Raw genomic sequence first — 25,136 nt, 5'->3', positions numbered from 1 at the left:
CCAAAATGCAGAAATGTTCTTTATCTTATAAAGTAAGGGAGAACAGGAGGTGACTTTATGCAGAGAGGTGATGTGCAAGCAGAAGATGCAGCCAGAGCTGCAGCCAGAGCAGCAGCAAGCACCAGGTGCAACTTACCTCTCCCAAGTCACGGATCCTCTTCAGGAAGCGCTTTTCAAAATGTGTGGGATCCACCTCAGTTGCTGGTTTTTTTTCTGAAACAATGTCTGGATCTAATAGAAAAGAAAACCAATTTTAAAAAAGGTAACTGATGGTTAGGGATTGTGGCTTCTGGGCTCCCACTCATCTCCCCACTTCCCCTAATTGCTCTCCAGGGTTGTGAATGATCCCAGTTAAGCATCGGACAACATCTTACTTTGCTCTTCGAGCTTGTTAATGTCCCTCATAATGGCTCGGAAGAAGGGTCTCTGATTGGGGTCATAGTTCATGCAGCGGGTCATAAGGTCAGCCAGCTCCTTGCATGATGGTGTCACTGGCCTGCACCGGCTTTCATAGAATCTCTCTTTCTGTAAAGAAGAGGGACACTTGGAAAAAACTAAGGAACCACCCTCAAACCCTGTCATCTCAGCTGAGAAGTAATTACCTTAATTAATTCCTGGCATCTCTCCTGAAAGGTGGACTTTATAAACATATGTGTTACTCTGGCCTTATTCCAGCATGAGGAAGTCTCAGTCCTAATACTAAAGTAATCCAAATTCAAGGAAGACAGGGCAATACATCCCAATCCCTAGATACTACATTCCAGTGAAGTTAGGCAGCCTTTCTGGAATACAGTGTGGCAATTTGTATTTCAACCTTCAGATTCTTCAAGCTCTGAATCATTAATTCCAATTATTGAATGACTCAGAAATAAACTGGATATGAGCAAAGACTTATGTACAAAAGTATTCCCTGCAGAATTAGAATACTGGAAATTTGAAAACAACAAAAATGTCAAATATAAAATTAGTTAAGTAAATTAGAGTTAAAACAAGTTAACTCAAATTTATAAAAATTTATGACTTTTGAATTGAATAGGAAAGTACTCACAATGTTAAAATTTAAAATGTGGAATATATAACTATATCTAGCAGTGACCAAATTTTATTTAAAAATGATATGAATAGACTGGAAGACTAAGTCAATGTGTTAACAGTGATCAGGTATCTTATGGGTGACTTTTTAAAAAAAATTGTTTCCAGTGTTTTCAAAATTTTCTTCAAATATTATTGTTTTAAAATTCAGAAATAAACTATTGCTGCCATTTTAAAAAATTAAAGTGAAATCACTGCCTTCCAGCTTCTAACCTGTAGCTAGACTCCCCCAGGGTGCTAGATACCATCTGTGGAACCTTAGTATCTTTATTTTAGCCTAACTCCCCTTCCACCTCCTAATATCCTCCAGGGAAGGTAAGGCCCATGTCTACTTTATGGTGAGCCCCAGCTTTCACCTAGGATCCTTTACCTGGTACTCAGTAGACACTTGTGTGTTCATTTTGTTGAATAACAGGCACTTAAAAACTCAGATAAATAATACATTAACAGTCTTCTCAATACTAATTGTATGTCTGTCACTCTACATATTTTGTTACTCTTCACAAGGAGCCCACAAAATAATTTTTATTTACCTCCATTTTATAGATGATGAAACTGAGGCTTAGGGAAGTGAAGTTACATTCGTGAGATCACATAGCCAGCAAGTCTATTGGAAAGACTCAACTCAAGTCCATCTCTTCCCATAGCATGAGGCTTCCTAACTTCTGGGCAGTCCCTGTTTAGTGAATCTCACCTACCACATTCCCTGGGAAACAACTGCTTACCTCAATCAGAGTCTTATCTTTCAGGGGGATCTCGCCATTATAGCAGATTTCCCAGAGTGTGGTACCAAAGCTCCATTTGTCAGCAGCCACACTCAGGTTCTTGGAGTCTTCAACACACTCTGGAGCAATCCATGGGATTCGTTCTATGCACTCTAGAGAAAGAAAAGACTTTACAAATCAGCTTCTGGGATCACCTGGAAAGCTAAACATTGTCAAAACAGCAAGAACCTGAGTTAATGAAAAACTTTCTGGCAAACATTGACTGGCCACAAGTCCTAGGGGGAGCTGGTAAGATGCACTGCCTTCCATGCCTTGTCCCTGGCACTTCTGATATATCAATCTGATCAGGCCAGCAGCAGATGGCTTCGTTCATCACATCCTCCCCAGGAGGGTCATGGGCAGTCAGTCTTCGGAAGCCCTAGCCTCAGAACTAGCAGAGCATTCCCCAGGTAGGCCATCATTGGGGATTGGTGGCATCAGGGGATCACGTGAACAAAGGTTCAGGAAAGAAAAGGCAGCAGAGAGATGAGGACAACACAAAGAGCAGCTTGCACATACCACAGACCATTTCTCAGCTGTGTTGTTATGTTTTATGTTGGTTTTCCTTCATTTGGGGAAAGGATGAGAAAAGACTGAGGCAAAGAAGTCTCATATCCCTTTCTCTTGGCAATCTCTGTGACCTGTTTCTGGCTTCTAACCAAGGTCAGAGACAGAAATCTCAGCAGAGACCCCTGTCACATCCATGAAAATGCCTATCAGCAAACTTAGTAGCCTGTACAGAGCAGCTTCCAAGCTGCCCTGGGAAGGAGGGTGGCTCCTGAGTCCAGCACTCAGGCCCAACTGACCATACAGCCCTCTCATGTCCTTCCTGGCACAGCACGTGCCCCTGGTGTCCTTAAAAGATGTGCCTCTGGTCCCTTGCTCTAGCTACCTTGCTGACCTGCAAACCCAGATGAAATCTCATCAGCTCCTTGAATCACTCTGTTTCAGCTGGATGATCTTTCTCCCGGGTCTGGGTCCCTACTGCATTTCATGGGCACTACTGGGTCCCTGGCTACTCTGCTTGTTCAAGAAACATCAGTGTCTTAGACCTTGAGGACAGCACCCTTACCAGCCCCAGGGGTATCTCTGCCTCAGAACTGTTGGGCAATGGCCACATGATAAGCATCCAACAGGTACCAAAGGATGTTTTTCCCATGCCCTTCCAAGGAGCAGAGGATCAAGTCTCATTTGCAAGGATTGTTTTTTCATCCATCTTCTCCAAATTTTGTCTACTCTTTGATTAAATCGTAGAGCAAAACTCAATATGCTGAGTTGATCAAAATCAATGATAAAGGTAGCAGAGGCCATTAGAGGACACCAGATCGAGGACCTAGGACACACTGGTCCCCTCATGTGGCCTACCAGGTTAGGATACACAGAAAGACCTGTTTGGCATAGGTTTCAGTCTCAGCTCCTGGGACTGCCCTTTCCTTTAAAGACTGCAACTCTGCACAACCTAATTCACAGTAAGGATGTGAGACCACAGCAATCACTTGATAAAATAGGCTGGGGTGCCCCCCAAAATGCTCGCTGGCTACAGTGGAGTTCCAGAAGAATATGGAGAAGGACCCAGAAGGCCTAATTTCTGCTCTGGCATCTCTCTGACCACTGTCTGGAGTCCATAGCCCCATGTACTACCCCAGTCCCTTGATCATGGGGCCTTTACCATGGGGATCTGACAGCCTCAGCTGGGCTATCAGGAACCACCCTCCTGTGGCTCCATATTCCCATGCAGGGCCTAGGAGAAAGGAGCACCAGACACCTGTTTGCTGACCCATTCTAAAGGAAGGCCTGACCCAGTCAAGACCTTTCTCCCTGCCAGCTAGATCTCTGGCTTAGAGTGAATGGCTGTGGGGTTGCGGGGACAACTCACCTTGCCTTGACAGTACAGTGACAGGGATTCCAGGGTCACTAAGCTTGATGAATGGGCCAATTTCACTGTCAATGCCCTCACGGGCCAGAAGGAGATTTTTGGTACACACATTTCCATGGACCAGGTCTTTATCTTCCTATAAAATAGGGACATTTGATAAGGTGCTTATCTTTCCTCCCCATATTCCCTGTTTCCAACCATGGCCCATCAGATCATCTCTGGCTCCAAGCCACAGCCAGGCTCCACAGCCTAGCCTTTGTACCAATGATCTGCATCACTTCTTCACATCATATAATGTTCCCTGACTTCAGTTTTCTCATCAGTGAAAGGGAGATAATAGTGGAGCATGTCTCATAGGGCTTTGTGAAGATTAAAGTGACTAAAATCTATAAAACGGGAATAGCTATCCAGGATAGCACCCAATAGTGTTCTCGCTGATGGATACCAGTAGTTGCACTCATTCCCTCAGCAAGCCCTGCACTATTCCTAGCCAGTCCGCATGCTGCGTCAGACACCTCCGGCACGATACCATTTTCTTCGGAACAGGATTCCTCAGTGCCTGCAGAACAGCTCAAGTTACTATCTTCACTAAGTACCAGACACATCTGTGTTCAACCAAAGAGCCCTGGTGCCTGGAACCCAAGCACAGGGTCTCCCACTTGCTTACCAGCACCTGCTTCCTGCCACCCCCACAGGAGCATTCTGGTTTCTGCTGGAGAGTACCACATTATGAGAATATTCTTACCAAGTAACTCAGGGCACTGGCCAGCTGTTTGGCAACTTTGAATTTCCATGGTGTAGTGAGGACATCGCTTTTCCGATGCATAAAGAGATCCAGGGGTCCCCCCTCCACATACTCTTCCACCATGATATCTATAGGTATGAAAACAGCCACATCTGGAACTTAGGTCTGTCCAGGACAGTATTTTGCCTCATCCCCTTATAAGAGCCCACTTTAATGGACAGTACTGTGTCAACTTACACAGATATCCTTGGGAGATACAAGTGACAGAGTACTTCAGAGTTGGACAGACCTGGGTTCAACCCCATGCTCTTCCACTAATCTGGGTGATCTTGAGCAAGTGACAACCTCTTTGAGTCTCAGATCCCTCATCTGTAAATTCAGAGATAGCAATACCTACACCTCACAAGAGGTGTAAATGGGGAGGGCCAAACGTAATGAGGTATGGAAAGCCTTGATTAAGTACCTGACCACACAGAACAAGGGCTCTGAGAACAGTGCTGCCACTATTGCTACTTGTTTTTTGGTGCCAGTGACTGAACCCAAGGGCATTTAACCACTGAGCCACATCCCCAGATCTTTATTGTATTTTATTTACAGACAGGGTCTCACTGAGTTGCTTAGGGCCTTGCTAAATTGCTAAGGCTAGCTTTGAACTTACAATCCTTCTGTCTAAGCCTCCAAATCCCCTGGGATTATAAGCATGTGCCACCATGCCCAGCCTATTGCTACTCTTACCACACACTGCCATACAGAGGTCAGGTCACTCGAGTGACAAAAGGTCCCTCTCAGCAGAACTCATGTAAGAACAGCCCACACTACTGCATTCCATGGCAATATGCTCGTGGTTAAATGAAAGTTCTTCCAAATTTATGTCAGAAATTCAGGCAGATGCCATCTGTTTCTGGAGGCTTCAGCCCCAAGACAGGTGAATAGCAGTGGCTGAAGACCCACCCCTCTACAGCCTGCCATCAAAAGAAGGTATAACTGTTGGTGGTTAAAGGCAGCCAGTCTCAACAGGCCATCCAGCTGCTTGGGCTTACACTCTGCTTTCACCACCCCAATTATTACTACTCTTTCAGAGAGATGGCCTCATCTTACCTCAACCTCTTGGTCTAGCACAGTGTGGGCCCAGAGTGATGAGAAGCAAGTATTCAAGAAATGATTGAAAATGGTTTTAGTTCCACAGGCACCACCATTAACTTATACAAATAGCTTGCTGAATACCTTGATTTCTTCAATTGACAAAAAGCAAGAATCCTGGGTACCATAAGGGAGGAATCAGCAACCCCTACCCTCCAGGGTCTTTACAGTACCCACACTCCCAGCCAGGGCCAGCCTGTGAGGGGACACACTCACTTTCCACATCTCGGACACAGACGCCATAGAGGTACACAATGTGTTTGTGGGAGACCTGTCTCATCATGCTGGCTGCTTCAAAGAAGGCCTGAGGAAAAATGGGACAAAAGAATACCTGGGGTCAGCCTCCACTGTTGGGGGAAAACCCATGAACCACCCACCCCCACCCCACCCCACCCCCGCTGCCAGGAAAGCTCACCACTGACAATACCCCAGGTCCTAAAAACTGATCCCCTGGCCCTAACTCATTAGAGGCATTATCAAGCCTTGACCTCTAGGCCAATCTGGCTAGGATATGGGATTTACTTAGAAAATCCAACAGGTTGCACAGCAAGGTTGTTGGGTCAAGCTGACAGTCTTCCCATCAGATACTCTTGCCTACCTCTGGTCCTTTTAGGGAAAACAATGTTTAACACTACATTAGAATAAAAGGGAGGGCTGTGGTTGTGGCTCAGAGGTACAGCGCTTGCCTAGCATGCATGAGGCACTGAGTTCAATCCTCAGCACCACATAAAGTAAAATGAAGACATTGTGTCCACCTATAACTGAAAAATATTTAAAAAAATAAAGACAAATAAAAGGGAAACCAAGATAGCAAATCTCCACTCCCAATTTGGCTATTTCCCTCCAACATCCTAGATCCTGTGACATCCTGGGTAAGTCATATGAATCCTCTGAGATTTGTTTTCCAATGGGAGCCTTGGGCTATATTAGGAACTCTGAGACCACTCAGCTTGTCCCAGAACTCTACAGTACTGCACACAGGCCTAGTAGTGGGGAGGGAAGCGAGGGGACAGGCCAAGTGTGAGGGGCTGCCCAACCCACCTCATCTTCGACCCTCCATCACTTATTCTACACACAAGGTCTGAGTCTGTATTAAAGAGAGGAATTCTGACTGAAAGACAAGTGTGAGAACCACTAGCCCAAACCAAGGGCAAAGATTCTTCTCAACCCACCGCACTTTCCCGAGAAATAGGGGAAGCACTTGCCAGAGAAATGTCCCTGTGGCTGGGGTCTAAGACTTTGAGGATCACTTTTATTCTCTTCTCTTCAGCAGCCCCTTCATCGTCCTTGTAATCCACCAAGGTCCCAGAGTAGATGTGTGTTCTTGTGCCTCTGCCAAGGTGATCACCCTGATGAAGGAAGCAGAAGGTTAGGTGACAGCTCTCATAGTTGCATGGGTCCAGATTTAGGGAAGAATGTAGAGAACTCAACATGGACAGGATGGGGCAAAGGCAAAAAAAAAAAAGCCCCAAAACTCACAGCTTCTGGAGGTTTGTCCCCATCAGGTCCCCAGAGGAAACAAAAAGCAGCTTGGCCAAATACAGTTTGGCAGTTCCTGGGTCCCCAAAGAGTCCCCATATTCCCTAACATCTTCTTGCTTTCTACCTTGAAGACTAGCCAGTGGCTAAAACCAATCCTGACCTATCACTAAACTGCAAGATCTCATCAACAGTCAGCCATATCTGTCCTACCTTAGGGCTCTACAACAAACACAGGGAGGACCCAACTAGGTTACTCCTCCACTCTCAGGCGGGGGGACAAAGTGAATGGACTTGAAACTCCTTGCTTTACTGCTTATTAGCTGTTAACTCGGGATCATTCCTTCACCATGTGTAACCTTGCCTGTTCTCTGTAAATAGGGATAAAAATGGCTCTTACCTGATAAGGTTGTTCTAAGAATCAAAAAAAAGTACTAGATATAAAGTGTGGGGTAGAAACCCATCACTGGACCAATGTATTTTGCCTGGGAGCCTTCTAGGCTAAGTGGTTGCTATGTCTCATAGTGGAAGCATTCATTCCCATCCACCTATCCAGTGTGTGTGTACATGGGCATGCAGACTAAGCTCTAAAAGTAGTGATACAAGTTATGCCTGCATTTGGCCCAGCAACCCCATAGCAGAGGAGTAGCTGTAAAGATGGAGGTATTGCTACAAGGATGGGCCCTCAGCTTCCTCACACATGAAAGAAGACAAGTGAGTGGCAGGAGGATTAAATGAGATCACTCGTGCAAAACCCTTACCATATGACCTAAGGATCCTTCCAGTTTAAGCTTCCAACTTGAGATTTTTAAAATTCTTAATATTTGGAAATCAAAGCGTGATTCGTGAAACTTATGCAATATTGAGCTGTCGACATTAGCCCCACAAAACTTGTAAATCAAAGCAGTATTATTCTATGATCCTAGGACTACTTAAAAATGCAGAAAATGGATTGTTGCAGATATCTAAGGAATTATCCCCCCAGAAACAAATTGTTGACCATGTATATTAATTATCACAAACACTACCATTTGTCATCTGTCACAGCAGAATGGCCATATATCTACACTATCTGCTGTATCTGGCAAGGTCCTATGACTATTCATTAAAGCTGCATCTGTCATGAAGTGATCCATCAAGGTTATAGAAAGCTGTATTCCCAGAACATCCCGTAAAAGCCCTATGCTTTTAGAATAATTGCTCTTACTCAGAAGGGTTACTTATTTCAGTGGCCAGGTCTTGGCACCATATTGTCAGGATCCCTCAGCAACCCACAAAGGCCCCTGCATGTCCACTCCAGCATCCGCCTCCACTGTTCCTTCTACCTCTGCACAGTTACTTGCTGCTCATCCTCTAGGACTCTTCTTTGCTGCTCCTTCCCCCAGGAGGACATGCTATCCTCCCAGTACTAGGTAATGTTCCCATATTTTGCTGTACTTGACTACATTAAGATTTGTCTCTTCATAATTATCCACTTAAGGCAGACAAAAGTCCATCTCCTCTTGCTAGACTGCAAGTCTACTGAGGGCAGTGACTGGCATGTGTAAATGCTTTGTCACTATTGGCTAAATGGATGTAGAAGGCATGGAATATGACAGTTATCATCTCAGAGACTCAAAGGCAGTGAAAGAGGGCAGGCCCCAAGTACTGTGTCAAGTTCTAGACTGAAAATAGGCTACAGAACTAAAGCTCTGGTGATTTTAATCTTAGGACACAGCTCCCACCATCACCAGAGGAACAGAGAACAACACTGGTGGACCTTCAGTGAAGAAATCTGGATTCACTTAAAAAGGTTCACTAACAAATGAATCTAGGTCTGCCACCCTCCCCCAGGTTCCTTCACAGCAGTGAGCCCATGACTTGTCCTCCTGCCTGCCAAGGTTTTAGTCTCTTCCAGAAACTAACTAACAGTGTTACTAATTCCTTCTCTCTAAGGCTGCTGGCATGTGCTCTGCTTTGACACCCCATCCCCTGGCTCTATCTAACAGGGATGGGGAAAGGGGTAGCTAACAGAAAGCAGGATTTGTTCTGGGCTTCACATCCCCAGCCAAAACCTCGGGTGCTCTGGGCCTGCCTAAGGCAGTAGATTCTGGGGAAAAGGCCTCCAAAGATTGGGACACTGATCTGAGTCCCCATGCTGGGTCCATTTCTCAAGCTAGTTTTTACCCTGTCACCTCATTGTGTTCTTTGTTCTCACAGCTCTGCTCCTTCTGGAAGCACCAGCAGAAAGAACAGGAATAAAATCTAGAAACGCTTTCACATAGCACATTATGGGGTAGCAAGGGACTTCAGTCCACGCTCCCCTGTGGAGACCAGCTCCTGATGCCCATTAATGCTCCCTCACAACCAAAAGTCCTTCTACTCCAGGTGACCCCATGAACCTTGACCAATCTTTCTTCAAGGCCAAGTGTCTATGAGAAGTATCAGCAAGGCAGGTAGGAGGTATAATGCTAGGTGAATTCCTTTAACTGTGAAGGAAAGACCCTTTTTCTTTTTATACTATAATTTCCCCAAACCCAGACTAAATCTGTCATCCCACCCCCCAGCAAATATCCAGCCTGCTTTCCTGTGGGAAGCCAGAACCAAAGCTGCACCCCTGTGGCAACGACTCACTTGAACAATATCTTTCTTGAGGATCCGGTCAAAGCTCAGCTGGCTCATGGGGTAGACAGGCTGCCACTCCTGGGCCTTCTTGGTGGCCACCAACAGATTGGAGATTTCTGTGGAAGAGATTGGAGAAGTCTAAGCATAGACCCAGCCAGCCAATGTGTGCTAAGCTCTGGGGCTTGCTGAACAGAATTGTGTGCCTTTTTGATTCACTTAACAAATAATTTATGGGTAAGTACTTAATTCATGCTCTCAAGAAACTCAGAGACTAATAATAGAGTCAAAACTAACCAAATAATAAGCCAATCATATGGAAAGCTACAATTTGTCCAGCTAATCTACAGGACAGACCCAACATGCTTCACAGTCCATACAGCAGGACTGTCCCTAAGATCAGGGAGGGTTTCCCTAAGGAAAGGTTTTCCCTAAGTTTCCATTTAGGAATGGAAACTTCAAGTAGTCAGGGTATGTGTCTATTTTATTTTCTGCTCTACTTCCACAGCCTGATACATGATGGATGCTCAACGAGTATTTGGTTTTTGTTTGTATTCATGGTGCTGGTGATTGAACCCAGGGCCTGGTGCATGCTAGGCAAGAACTGAGCTATACCCCAAGTCCTCAGCAAATATTTGTCCAATGTATGAATGAACAACTGGGGGCTACTTGATGGAAAAGAGCTGAGGAGAGAGGCAGAAGTTTTGGGCCTAAGGAGTGCTAGGATCCTCGAAAGGGGTTTTTAATGGTTTTATGTAAGGAAAGGAAAGGCGACCTAGAAGAAAGTCCTGTCTAAGCCTCTCTGGGTTCAGCAGTGCTAGCACCAAGGAGGTACCTCCCAACGCTCCCTGAATATGCAGGTTAGCAGTGAACCATTCCCCAAATCCTACTAATTCAAATAGCAACTTGACATGATAGTGCACCAAGCCAGGGCACTAGTGGCTGACTGGGAGTTTATAGTCCACAATTTGAAGCCATGAAGTAGATTTGGGAGAAGTGAAGACTTGCAGACACAGTACTGTCCCCCAGGGGAACCCCTGTGACACAGACATGGTCACTGAATGTATGTGTTTATTTTAGCTAAAGCACAGCCATTAGGGAAGTGATGACTCAAATGCTTTTCCCCCTTCTGCTTTCCTTCAGTAGAAGACAGGAAAGAGTTTGGGGAGAAAATACAGCCATTTGAGTCTAGATTCTTGGATTCTGATAAAGGAGATTCTCAATCAAAACATCTGTAGGAATTATGAGGCAGGTCCACAGAGGTTGCACAGATAAACTGGCAAGCAATAGCTAATGAGCACCTGGTCCCCATGTAGGCCCTAGGACTCCAATGCAGTCCCTGAAATCCTCACTCCCTGCAGAGTAGCATTCCCCCAACTTTTCTATTTTAAGCTCACATTTTCTGACTGGTTTCTCTGTGCTGATCACTGCTCTTAGAGCATTGCTCACACTAACTCCTCTGTTCTCTTGACAATCCTGAGAAGTTCAACTCCTGTTACCTCTTATAAATCAGGAAAAGGAGACTCAAAGAGATAAAATGACCCGTCACAATGATGTAGCTCACAAATCTCAGACACAGGAGTCACACAGAAGTTAGAGACCTCTCTAGTCTTTTATCTTCCCAAAACATGGCTTGCCACAGTGGGGGAACAAATATGAATTACAGAAACTGGCTGCAGGCAAAGGCTCCCCTTGTCACCACATCTTGGCTACTATGTTTTTCAGAGGCTACTCCTTCCATACTATTTTCCTGACTCCACCCTGTTCCCTGGGCAAAATCCCATTTAAACATGTATCACAGGGCTGCCCTAAGGGAGGGAAGGCAGCAAAAAACAGCCACCAGAATGGTGTCCACAAGGCAGAGGCTAGGCAGCAGAGCCACATGGGAAGTTAGGAAGGTAGAAAAGGGGCTGTTTGTGGGCTGGTTATTGGTATGGGTGCTGCGGGGAAGCCATTTTACCTCCATGAACCTGTTTTCTCACTAGAAAATGAAGGTACCAGTTGAGCCCTCATTAGGTCATTATAGGGGACAGATGAGATAATACACCACAAGGGCTTTCTCTAGTACCTATGTGCAGCAAAAATTTCATCACTACTAGCCTCTGTCATTATGACCAGTCACCATCAGGGTGGCCCAGCCTTGTGTAGCAGATGATGTTATGGTTTAAGTGTGAGGTGTTCCCCAAAAGCTCACAGGTGAAACAGTGCAAGAAGGTTCAGAGGAGAAATGATTGGGCTGCAACAGTCTTAACCCAACCAGTGAATTAATCCCCTGATAGGGATTAACTGAGTAACTAACTAAAGGTGGGTCGGGTGTGGCTGGAGGAGGTGGGCATTGGGGGCGTGGCTTTGGGGTACAAATAATATTTATATCTGGCAAGTGGAGACCTCTCTCTCTGCTTTCTGATCATCATGTGAGCTGCTTCCCTCTGCCACATTCTTCCGCCATGATGTTCAGCCTCACCTCGAGACCTGAGGAATGGAACTGGACTTCTATGGACTGGGACATTTAAAACCATGACTCCCCACCCCCCCCCAATAAACTCTTCCTCCTCTATATTTGTTCTGGTTGAGTCTTTTAGTCACAGCAGTGAAAAGGCTGCCTAAAACAGACTGTGAAGTCCTTTCCATCAGAGCTGAAGGGAAGAGAAGTCAAGCACCACACCTGCCTGCGCAGATGAGGGTATGTGAGGATGGTGGCGGATCTTTACATACTTTTACCACAGTCACCCTCACACGTGGATATGGGCATTGGGCTGGACAAAGGACAGAGATGGTGGCTTTGCTTAGCCATCATACCAATTCTGAGTAGCATCCTGTTTTTTCACTTTGCCTTTCATCTCATGATGAATTTCTTGGTTGCATTTTCAAGTAAGAAATTCAGATCAGGGTGTGTGGCTGTTGGTAGTCTGTGGTTAGGATAGCAAAGGAGATGAACAACCCAAAATGACACTCTCCTGTCACATTTTCAAGATTTTACAACTTCTCTAATTTGCAGGTGGGAGATGGAAGAAAAAGGAGTCTAAGCCTCATATAGCAGCCTCCTCCTTCTTCTCCCCACCACCAGGCACACGTCTGTCCTTTCCTTCAATATCAGAAGAACTGGCCTCTGCCCAGGAGTCAGGCTGACTGAACCTGCATCTCTACAAAGACAAAATGACGTGGTGGGCAGGAATCAGAGGTTGGAATTAATTGACCTAGAGTCACACAGGGCGAGTTAAAATCCCCACTCACCCTCTTACCTAAGTGGACCCTGGCCAAGTATAATAGGGATAACAACATACAACTGGGTTGTTTTGAGGATTAAAAGACTTAAAATATGAAAGCCTGTCACACAGCATCTGGTAAACTATAAGCTTTATTAATAAGGTAACCATTAATATTATGATTTATGGCCACTATTATAACTACTTCTGATATTGTTAACCATGAAACCTTGAGCAAGAAACTGAACATGCCTGAGACTCAATTTCCTCACCTTTACAATAGCTATAAAGAACTAGTATGATGATGAAAGAAATGAAATATGCATGATAACTGCCTGGGACAAAGTAGATAGTGCCCACCTACTATCATATCATATCTATCATATTAATATTACATGATAGATACTGCCACAATTATCACTTGATGCATATTGAGGTCACTGACTCTTTGCTGGGCCCTGTGCTTCTCATGAGTTACAGAGCGGTGAGTGCGACCCAGATCCTATCTTGAGAGTTCATAAGCAAATGTAAAGGCAGACACTAAAGACCCTTGAGCTGAGTTTCAGGAGCCCCAACAGAGGCCATGTGAGAGAGATGCAATTCTGTTTCTATGCTTCTCCCTCCACAGCTACTGGCTCCCAGATCTGGGCTACAGAGGTGGCAGCTACATCAGAGGCCTCCTCACTAGAACTGTGTAAAGAAATCACATCCTATGCTCTCTTGCACCAGTCCTATTCAACAAAGTTCTCAAACCACTAGCTAGAGCAATTGGACAAAAGAAAGAAATTAAAGAGATATGAATAAGAAAAGAAGAGCTCAAACTATCCCTATTTGCCTATGAAATGATTCTATATTTAGAAGACCCAAAAAACTCCACCAGAAGCCTCTAGAACTCATAAACAAATTCAGCAAGTTAGCAGGGTATAAAATCAACACACATAAATCAATTGTGTTCCTATACACCAATGACGAATTAACTGAAAGAGAAATCAGGAAAATTATCCCATTCAAAATAGCCTTAAAAAAATAAAATAAATAAAATACTTGGGAGTCAATCTAACAAAAGAGGTAAAAAATCTCCACAATTAAAAACTATAAAACACTAAAGAAAGAAATTCAAGAAGCCCTCAGAGAACAGAAAGATTTCCCCACATTCTTGGATAGGCAGAATTAATATTATCAAAATGGCCATATTACCAAAAGTGTTATACAGATTTAATGCAATGCCTATTAAAATTCCAATGATGTTCTTCATAGAAATAGAAAAAACAGCCATGAAGTTCACTTGGAAAAATAAGAGGCCAGGAATAGTCAAAGCAATCCTTAGTGAGAAAAGTGATGCAGGAGGCATCACAATACAAGACTTTAAATTCTACTACAGAGCTATAGTAACAAAAACAGCATGGTATTGGCAAAAAAAAAAAAAAAACAGACACAAAGACCAATGGAACAGAAGACACAGAGACATACCCACATAAATATGGTTATCGCATACTAGATGAAGGCACCATAAACATACATTGGAGAAAAGATAGCCTCTTCAACAAATGGTGCTGGGGAAAACTGGAAATCCACATGTAACAAAATGAAATGAGACTCCTCTCTCTCACCCTGCACAAAACTCAAAGTGGATCAAGGACCTAGGCATTAGACCACAGACCCTGTGTTTGTTAGAAGAAAAAGTAGGCCCAACTCTCTATCATATTGGCTTAGGAACTGACTTCCTCATAAGACTCCTAGAGCACAAGAAGGAAAATCGAGAATCAATAAATGGGATGACATCAAACTAAAAAGCTTCTTCACAGAAAAGGAAACAATCAAGAATGTGAACACAGAGCTTCCAGAATAGGAGAAAATCTTTGCCACCTGCACCTCAGATAGATCGTTAATCTCCAGGATATATAAAGAACTCAAAAAACTTAACACCAAAAAACAACCCAATCAATAAATGGGCTATGGAACTGAACAAGCACATCACAAAAGAAGAAATATGAATGGTCAAAAAAATATATGAAAACACATTCAACATCTCTAGCAATTAGAGATGTACAAATTAAAACTTTCCTGAGATTCTATCTTATTCCAGTAAGAATGGCAATTGTCAAGACTACGAGTAACAATAAATACTGGTGAGGATGGAGGAAAAAGGTACTCATACATTGCTTATGAGATTGCAAATTGGTGCAAACACTAAAGAAAGCAGTATGGAGATTCTTTAGAAAACTTGGAATGGAACCACCATTTGACCCAGTTATCCCACTCCTTGGTTTATATCTAAAGGACTCAAATCAGCATATTACAGTGATGCAGACACATTGATGTTTATGGCAGCTCAATTCACAATAGCCAAGCTATGGAACCAACCTAGGTGTCCTTCAATGGATGAATGGATAAAGAGAATGTGGTATATATACACAATGGAATATTACTCAGCCATAAATAAGAATGAAATTATGGCATTTGCCAGTAAATGGATGGAACTGGAGACTATCATGCTAAGTGAAATAAGCCAATTCCAAAAAACTAAAGTCCAAATGTTCTCTCTAATATGTGGATGCTAATCCATGACAACAAGGGAGGGTGGGGAGAATATAAGTCCATTGGATTAGACAAAGGGGAATAAAGAGAAGGGAGAGAGGAGGGGAATAAGAAAGACAGTAGAATTAATCTAACTTTCCTACTTTGTATATGAATACAAGATCAGTTTAACCCCACATCACGTACAACCACAGAATAGGATCCTAATTAGAAGAAGTTATACTCCGTGTATGTTTAATGTGACAAAATAGAATGTACTGTCACATACATCTAAAAAGAACAAATTTTTAAAAAGAAATCACATCCTAGACTCCAGCCTTCTCCATTCCTGTGGATGCTGTTCTCCACTTCCTCATCCTCACCTAGAGACTCTAAAGCACTAGAAAAGTCAAACCCCCTTTTACTATCTGTAAGAACAGATTATGTGAGTAAAGGAGTCATTGTATTTTAAGGTTTCAACATGTTTTGAGGTCTCACAGCCAACTGGCAGATACGTTTTGCCCCTGCAGAACATCTTCAAGCATAAAAATAAAGGCTTCAATTATCCCCAAGGCTGGCAGGAAACCCTATCTGATCAACAAAAATGCAAGTCCTTCCTCTTTCACCAAGTTCAGTGACAAGCCCCTGGCTGAGACCAAAACATGACTCAAACATCAAGAACCAGGCCCCTTTTGTGTTCTGACGCTGTTTGCTCTGCCTACCCATGTCATGAAGGCTCATAGACAATTCCCTTAAAAAAACAAGATGATCTCGAACAACAGGGTTCCTCCAAGGATCTTCTGTTGATGCTTACTTGGGAACATGATGTAGCCCCTACTTTGAGGCCTAACTCTTCTGAGAGAAGGATATCTGACCCATGCAAGGATGGGGAACAACAAAAACCCAACACTTGTGGAATCTGGCATTCAGGTTAAACCTGACACTCAAACCCTTCTCTGACCTTGACCTTCAAAGAGATCAACTTCACTTCTCGGTTTTCTTATCTATAAAATGAGGTTCTTGCCAGGCGTGGTGGCATATGCCCCTAATCCCAGCAGCTCAGGAGGCTGAGACAGGAGGATCACAAGTTCAAAGCCATACTCAGAAAAACACAAGGTACTATGCAACTCAATGAGAAACCCTGCCTCTAAATAAAATACAAAATAGGGCTGGGATGTGGCTCAGTGGTCAAGTGCCCCTGAATTCAATCCCCAATACCCGCCACCACAAAATGAGGCTCTTGACCCCTAAAGTGTCCTTCCCATTCTCACACTCTGAAAGACAATGAATTCTTTGGAACATCACAGTTCATGTGGCTTTAAAAGGAACAGCTGGTTCCTTCACCCTGTACACTGATTTTACCCCTTGATCCTTCTATGGCCCCCTATTGCTGCCTACTGAATAAAGTCCCAGCTCTTGGTAAGTAACCAAGACCTCTTATGATCTAATATATAACCACCCTTCTTTATGTCTCCACCTTCACATCAGCATCCCCCTCCCCAGAGTCTTCCTATAGCCCCCACATTGACCTTCACTGTACCCTGAACATGCTCCTGGTTCTGTTAGGGAGGGACGTACCCTCACCTATCTGGCACCTCCAGCTTATCATCTAACACACAGTTCAAGATATGCCTCCTCCACACAGTCTGACGTGCTACAACTCAGGGATGTTGTACATCCCTTTCTGCCTCCAAAGGCACCATATATGTGGGCTAATTTAAATGCCCATCACATACAACAATGGCATCACTTACCTGTAACATTTTCTGCACTGGCCTGGAAATCCTCAAAAGAGCAGGGGTTGGGTCTTAAGTATTTCTGATTCTTTACATTATCACAGTTCTTGGCCCACAGAAACTGTGCCAGGAACATTTCTCATATAAATAAACCAATGACACGGGGATTTCTCAAGACACTTCATCTTTTTAGAAAGCAAAGAAATAAGTTTCTGCTTACTAATCCTGAATATGCTTCTTTGTGCAGCCCAGCTAAGATCTTAAGAAAAAAATGTGTTATGGTTAGATTTAGGTGTTCCCCAAAAGCTCATGTGTAAACCAATGCAAGAAAGTTAACAGGTGAAATGATTAGGTTGTAAGAGTCTTAACCAATATATTAATCCACTGATAGGGATTAACCGAGGGACAACTGTAGGTAGGTAGGGTGTGGCTGGAGGAGGGAGGTCATGTGGGGTATGCCTTTGGGGTTTATACTTTGTCTGTGGTGAGGGGAGTCTCTCTCTGCTTCCTGGTACCAGCTGCTTTCCTCTGCCACACACTTCTGCCATAATGTTCTGCCTTACCTTGGGCCCTGAGGAATGAAGTCTACCATCTATGGACTGAGATCTCTGAAACCATGAGCCCCAAAATAAGCTTCTCTGTTCTTGACAGGGCTTTTGATCACAGCGGTGAAAAAGCTGACTAAAATAAAGTATACATCTTTTCTAAAGAAAATGCTAACACTCAAGAGGTAAGATTTGAGTTGGGGGCAGACTTATAAGAAAACTCAAAGAAAAACACCTAGAACCTATGGGAAAGGACCATTCTCTTTAACCAGGCAACATCTTTTGGTCCATCTGAGTCTTGAAGCATTAACAAGGGGCAAAAGACATCACTGAGGGGATACACAGAAAGACAAACCTCGAGGCTTGGGCTGGCAGCAGCGCTTCAGCACAAAGCTGATGTTGTCTGTGCGCAGGATCTGCTTCTTGAGGTGGCTCATGAGGCCTTCCAGGGTGGGGAAGTTGCGATCTGAGCCATGCAGGCTATAGCGGCCCTTCTGTACCTCGATCTGAAAATTCTTGAATTGCTTATGGGTACCCAGCACCTGCTATTCAGAAAAATGACCAGAAATTACTATTAAGAATGGTGCCCAGATAAATGTACCATGGTAATGTAAGATATTAACATTAGGGAATACTGAGGAAGAGTACAGAAACTATGAACCATCTTTGTAACATTTATGTACTTCTAAAATTATTTGAAAATAAAATTTTACAATTAATAAACCAGCCAACAAATAAGTAAATAATAAAATTGGGATCTAGAAGGCAGCACTAATAAAAGAGAGTTTACACTATGGCCCACAGAACAATTATTTCTACAGAAGCATCACTTGTTTTTTTTTGTTTGTTTGTTTTGTTTTGCTTTGTTTTGTTTACCTACCTGTAAATTTAAGTTCATGAAAACACCAACCTTGGGGGTTGGGGTTGTGGCTCAGCAGTAGAGCGTTTATCTCGCATGTGCGAGACCCTGGGTTCGATCCTCAGCACCACATAAAAATAACTAAGTGAAATAAAGATATTGTGTCCAACTACAACTAAAAAATAAAAAATAAAAAAACCACCAACCTCATAGTACTATGGCTAAATGATATGGTACATTTTCAAACTTAGTATGCACTTTATCAAGGTTAGCAAATACTATGCATGAAATAAGAATTACAATAGAAAAATTCATCCAGGAACTCCTACAAACTAAGCCCTTCCACACCATAAATGTACCTGAGAACTATACTGGGAGCTGGTATTTGGCTGTCTGTCTATCCAGGTTTAAGGTTCTATGGTACCACAGAAAGGGAAGTATAAGCAGAAGTTGTCCTTCATGGACTCTTTCTGTACAAAGAAAACTATCTTAGTGGTTAAGAATGAGAGCCAGGAAGATCTACTTATTGTGTAAAGTAGGACATGATATTTATTTAAAATCTTAATGCCTCAGTTACTTCATCTGTATAATGGGATAACCTTGCCTATCTCAAAAGGCCATTGTAAATCTTACCTAAGAACATGTAGGTAAAATGTTTAGCACAGTGCCTAGTGAGCTAGGATAAGCAGAAAGATTAGTCATATCTGTGAGTGCTCCTTTCCCAATGCAGGTCACACAATCACTGACTGATCTCCTTGGTACAGCACAAGTCGATTCTTTCTCAGAAGGAAGTTGGGCTGTCTCATGTGCCCGTTCATCTTATAAATATTAAACTTCCTTCAAAAACTGATGAATAGGCATCCTGTGAAGGCAACAAGACTGACAAGTTCTGAACCATAAAGCTGGTATCAACCCTGAGGCCCAGCTGTATGGGAACACCCCTAGGCAGGCAATGGCCCCTGGGACTTTGCCCAGGACACTTGGTAACACTGGGTTCCTTCTGCCATTTCCTTTTTCCACTCTTGACAAGAGTCCAGTTCCCAGGGGTTCTCTTGTGCTTTTCCTTCCCATGTCTGAAGTCTATTGTATATAATGGCTGACTTACAACTCAAACGCTCCTCTCTCTCCTCAGTTCTCCCAGTTCAAGTTGAGCTCAGCCAGGACTAGTAAATATATGTGGTCAAACTCTATAAAACTCATTATTTTCTAAAATATTCCCTTTTGCATTTGGGAAAAAAAATGGATGAACAACAAAAGTACTTAATACTAATTCTGACTAAAATCTTAGCATCTGGGATTCCTCTCATATCATTCTCAGATTCCAGCCACATTTGAATGTCTAATAGACACTTACTCATTGTCAAAACACGGGACACCAACTTTTTTGTTACAATGTCTGAAACTATCTTTTGGGGAAAATTGTTAGGCCATGCTTGGGCACTTGTTCATGTCACAGAATGCTGTAGACAGACACAGTTCCAGGTCTGTAATGATCCTGGTACTGAACCTAAAACAAACCACTTCAGGTCATGCCATACTTCAGATCACAGGTGTCCCGTGTGAATTGGTTTTCTGGTCATGTTCTGCCTTCCAGAGCCACAGTGTGCCCCTGCCATGGGAGGAAGGAAGGGCGGGGAGAGCAAAGAACATGGAGTCTGGTGCTCAGGAGCAAACTCCTTCTGAAAATGGGGTGCTCCCTGAAAGATCCTCCAGGGATTTTCTTAGAGACACAGGCTTTCCCAACCTGGCCAAGAGTAGTTCTGTCTGCAACAGATCCTGGACTAGGTTGCTCTGGATCCCCTGTGACCATATGACTTGGCCCATGCCAGTGTTCAGACTGACCTCAGACTTTTCAAAGCAGGTGACAGTCATGAGGATGTTGTCAAAGTCGGTGCAGCTCCACCTCAGCACGTACATTCCCTCCTCGTTCCCTTCTTGCCGTAGCTTATTGATGGCATATTCTGTGCTGGAGAGGGAAGTGGGCAAAGAGAGAGAGCTCACACCATAGCACTTTAGACCCTAGGGTCTCCACTTCCCAGAGCCTCTAGTCTTATAAGAGCTGCCCAGGGTTCTAAGGTTCTGACATGATGCACATGGAGATACTGAGGAGCCAGGAGACGGATGGAATCTATAGCACTGAGAAGAGGACTCAGCCTGCTGTCTCCTAAGCCACTGAGACCTGCTTATCCCCAGGTTCCCCAGAGATGATGTCTCTGGTTCTCACTAGAAGAGTGTCCCCTAAGGCTGTGATAAAGAGCTGCCAATAATAGAGAAAAGGGATCCTATCCTCAGCCTTCCTCTCCCAGCTTAACTGGAATATGAGCCTTGTGAAGTGGGCATTTGGGGCTATTTTGTTTATTACTATATCCCCAGTAACTAAAGCCGCCTACTAGATCCTACAGGAAGAACACTTCCAGCAAAGAAAAGCAAATGCCAGGGCCCTGGGTGGGACACTGGAGGAAGACACTTTTGAGGCATGCAGTTCCTTGCTTCATAATTTTTTTTGTGTGTCTTCTCCAATGAGAAAACTCTCTAGTCCAGGAACCACACTGCCACCAAACTACCCGTCCCAAGGTAACTGGGGTAGGAAGAAGGTAGAAATCATATCACATGGAAAACAACTGAAGAGACAGTTTCCTGAATTTACAGAAACAGGGCAACTGTGTCCCTCTGTCTAAGGACAGTCACATGTAAGAGGAAGTACAATGAACCCCTGTTGACTCCTCGGCAGAGCACAGAGAGAAAAGAGGAGTTAAAGAGAGCGCAAGTGCAACTCCCTTTCAGAAAGGGATGCACATCTGACCCTGTAAGAGTGACAATCTACTGGCTGCCTATGCAGTACTCAGTACCCCATCATCAGAGTTATCTGGGTATAGGTTACCAATTCTGAGATGCAGGTGGACTAAGACATTTCACAAAGCCCCTCTGGTCTGCCATTCCTCTGGCACTTAAAGAGAAATAGACTCAGCATTGTGTTTACTATACTGTCTGATGCTCAGATCTGCATCTTATTTTTCTTGGCTCACATACAGGGTTTGACAAGGGATAGGGACTATTAAAAAGGGGAAGCTTTGCTCAGTTAGCTCTAGAGAAGTGAGGGGGATGAACTGAGGGTAAAAAACCAAGTAGGAGAGGAGTTGAGGGGCTGCTGCAAGGATTAAGGTAGATGACGGAAGGCTTGGCCAAAGCTCAGCAGGGATGGAAAATAGGGAGTGAGTGCCCCAGCATAAACAACAGATAACACCTGGGACTGAGGAGACCAGACTTCCTGCCACTAAAATGTGCTCTCTTTTCACTTCACACCAAAGGCAAATGAAAGCATTCCAGAACCAACCAGATTGGACCATGGCAGCCATTCTGTATGTTGTGGACTATCAATGGGGGAGCTACATCAGTGCAGAGGTAATGATGGGCATCTGCTGTGAGCCGGAAGTAGCCATCAACCAGGGACACAAAGGACAAGGCCTCCTCATGGGAAGAAAGCTTCAGTTCCTGTAAAAGAGAAGACATTGCCAGTTACATCACGCAGCTACCATCAGTAAGTGGCTGACTATACGGCAGGGTACACAGTGAGAAGATGTTTAAACAACACAGAATGTATGGCCCCTCAAGAAAACTCTCTTTGTTGATATGTACTGTTTCCCTTATACTTACATAGGCCTTGATAGTTAGCACACTTTCTCATCCATTATCTTAATGGGTACCATCAGATGAAGGGACATTGTGCCTGTGCGTGCAGGGTTGCGGGCAGGGAAGACAATGGCTCATTTGACTACAGTTTTTTCCACAGCACTGAAGAAATGAATGGCTGGTGACAGACAAATAAGACCAGTGGAGGGGAGAAAGGTGGGTAGGTGAAAGCAGCCAATCAGGAGAGAAGTAAGGGGGGCTGGTGACCACTGTGATACCAATGGAAGGGTGCCCTGGGCTGTGAGCCAAGGAGGCCAAAAGAGGGCAGGACCTCAGCACCTCAGGAAGGGGACCTCCTCTCAGGTGTGACCTGGCATCCGCTGCAAATATTCCTGGAAAATCAAATTTAAGATGCTCTAAAGTGAGTGCTAGGGCTGGCTGAGGTGGGTCCTCACCCACCACATGATAATCAAGACCACATAAGCACAAGAGTTTCCTGAGAGCAGAGTTATACACAGAAAAGGAAGATGTCAAAGAGATACAGAAGAAAGTAATAAATCAAGATAGGATTTAATAACAGGCTGGCATCATGCTTTCCTTAAAAAGCAGCAGCAAAGGGCTAGGAAGGGACAGGGAAGTGAGATATCCAAATGGCAGCATTGAATTGTGGCTGATCCCCAGGCTCTGAAGCTAGACTGTCTGGGTCAAATCTCACATCTCCACCTGCTGTAGGTTTAAGAGTATGTACTGTTTTTATAAAAACAAAAACCTCAATCAATAAATGGGCTAAGAAACTGAACACACACTTCAAAGAATAAGAATCAATCAACAAATATATGAAAAAATGTTCATCATCTCTAGCAATTAAAGAAATGCAATTCAAAACTACTCTAAGATTTTATCTCACTCCAGGCAGAATGGCAGTTATCAAGAATACAAGGAACAATAAACATTGTCAAGGATGTGGGGGAAAAGGTACATTCACACAATGCTAGTGGGACTGTAAATTGGTGCAACCATCACGGAAAGTGGTATGGAGAGACCGCAGAAAATTTGGAATGGAACCTTGATCCAAAGGACCTAAAATCAGTATACTATAGTTATGCAGCCACATCAATGTTTATAGCAGCTCAATTCACAATAGCCAAACTATGGAACCAACCTACATGCCCTTCAACAGGTAAATGGATAAAGAAAACGTGTATATGTACACAATGTAATATTACTCAGACTTAAAGAAGAGTGAAATTATTAATGGAGCTGGAGAATATCATGCTAAGCAAAATATGACAATTCTAAAAAACCAAAGGCTGAATGTTTTCTCCAATATGAAGATGCTAATTCACAATTGTGGGGGGTGTAGTTAGGGAAAAACAGAGGTACTCTGGATTAGACAGAGGGGAGTAAAGGGAGGAGATGGGGTATGGGAGTAGGAAGGATAGTAGAATGAATCAGGCATTATTACCCTATGCATATATGATTACACAACCGGTATGATTCTATATCATGTATAACCAGAAGAATGAGAAGTTACATTCCATTTATGTATGATATGTCAAAATGATTCTACTGTCATGTATAACTAATAAGAACAAATTTTAAAAATGGTCAAATATTGGCAACTTCAAATGATTTAACCTAATTTCTGCATGTCCTTGGCATGATACTTCAAATTCTCTGTATCTCAGTTTCCCCCTTTGTGAAATGGGGAGAGTTGATATGAAAATTGAAAGAGTTGCGATCTGTAAAGTATTCTGAATAGGAAATGCCTGGCAACTGTAAGGGCTAGTGTATGTGAAGGAGCTCCCATGCCCACCACGGCACTGTAACTTGGCAGAGCTGGCAGGTAAGGTGTGATTTAGAGGATGGGAACACCAACAGTATGCTAGATATGATTGTCAGCCTGGGCAAAGTTGGGGAAGCTCATAAAATATGTACCCTGTCTGCTGCTTCTCTTCTGCCAGGTGTCTTAAGGATTTGGCCACAATGAAGAGCCATACTACAGAGATGCCAACTTCTCCCTCATTCCCTCAGAGTCCCTGGGGTATGATAATGCCTCAGAAATCAAAGAAAAACAGGCAAAAATCACAGCTTGTGGCCAGACGGTATTGGAAAGTCCTGCCGTTTCCTCACTGTGTGACACTACAAGTTTCTATGCCTCTCAATCAGTCTCAGGTTTCCCATTTGAAATATAGCCAATATCCTTCCATCTAAGGTTCTTTCAAGGACTAAATAACATAGGCTTAGGACCTTAATATTGTAAGGATTAATAACACATTAATGTTTATAGCATTATAACAGAATCTGATATCCATAATATGCTCAATAAATAGTATTTATAGTATTATTTTCTCTCTCTCTCTTTCTTTCCACCATCATTACTCTGGCCTTTTCTAATTCTCCCTTCACTTTGCTTTTATGTTTCTTAATAAATTAATGCCTGGGGTTTTGTTGGTTGGTTTTGTTAAAAAAAAAAAAGGAAGCCAGAATAAAATAATTAAAGCTACTTCTATTCCTAAGTAAACAGCTATTAATGTTTGATTATTTTTCTGAGAGAATGTAAGCTGCTCTTAAAACTTTTTTTGAACAAAATTAGAACAGTCTATAGGTAATGTTTTATATTCTTTTTTTAAAATTAACAAAGGCATTTTTCCAGATCATACACAATTCAGAAGTTTGGTTGTATAATATTCTACTACTCAAGTGAACTGAAACCTATTTTCCTATCTCCTAGTATCGTATAGTTAGGTTGTTTTCAGAACTGACACTGTAAATATTGCTGGAGTAAACATTCTCATTCATAAACTGCTGCCTGTATCTCATATTGCTTCTAGAAGAGAGATTCCCTAGATTCCAATGAAAAAACATATAAATATTTTCTAGGTTTTAACACATATTGGCAAGCTGCTCTCCTAAAGGTTATGTCAAAAAGACAAGTGTCTGTGGA

The 25,136-nt window shown here is 43.2% G+C and overlaps 1 protein-coding gene across 2 annotated transcripts in view; it reads right to left on the bottom strand.

Moving 5' to 3' along the window:
• Positions 1-25,136, bottom strand: part of JAK1 (Janus kinase 1) — a 139,504-nt gene that overhangs the window by 6,893 nt on the left and 107,475 nt on the right. Inside the window, exons 9-19 of one of the 2 annotated variants that reach the window (XM_081306336.1) lie at positions 21,894-22,051; positions 20,402-20,525; positions 18,056-18,245; positions 9,709-9,815; positions 6,823-6,966; positions 5,834-5,921; positions 4,478-4,605; positions 3,733-3,868; positions 1,818-1,969; positions 375-525; positions 137-231 (exon numbers count right to left, since the gene is read on the bottom strand). In XM_081306336.1, coding sequence (XP_081162462.1) covers positions 137-231; positions 375-525; positions 1,818-1,969; positions 3,733-3,868; positions 4,478-4,605; positions 5,834-5,921; positions 6,823-6,966; positions 9,709-9,815; positions 18,056-18,245; positions 20,402-20,525; positions 21,894-22,051 — 1,473 coding nt within the window. The remainder of the gene's footprint in view (positions 1-136; positions 232-374; positions 526-1,817; positions 1,970-3,732; positions 3,869-4,477; positions 4,606-5,833; positions 5,922-6,822; positions 6,967-9,708; positions 9,816-18,055; positions 18,246-20,401; positions 20,526-21,893; positions 22,052-25,136) is intronic. The other variant, XM_081306337.1, reaches the window with a different exon arrangement.

The sequence above is a fragment of the Spermophilus citellus genome (genome assembly GCF_964194105.1).
Source record: "Spermophilus citellus genome assembly, chromosome: 9".
NCBI lineage: Eukaryota > Metazoa > Chordata > Mammalia > Rodentia > Sciuridae > Spermophilus > Spermophilus citellus.
This window is presented reverse-complemented; position numbering and strand designations above follow the sequence as displayed.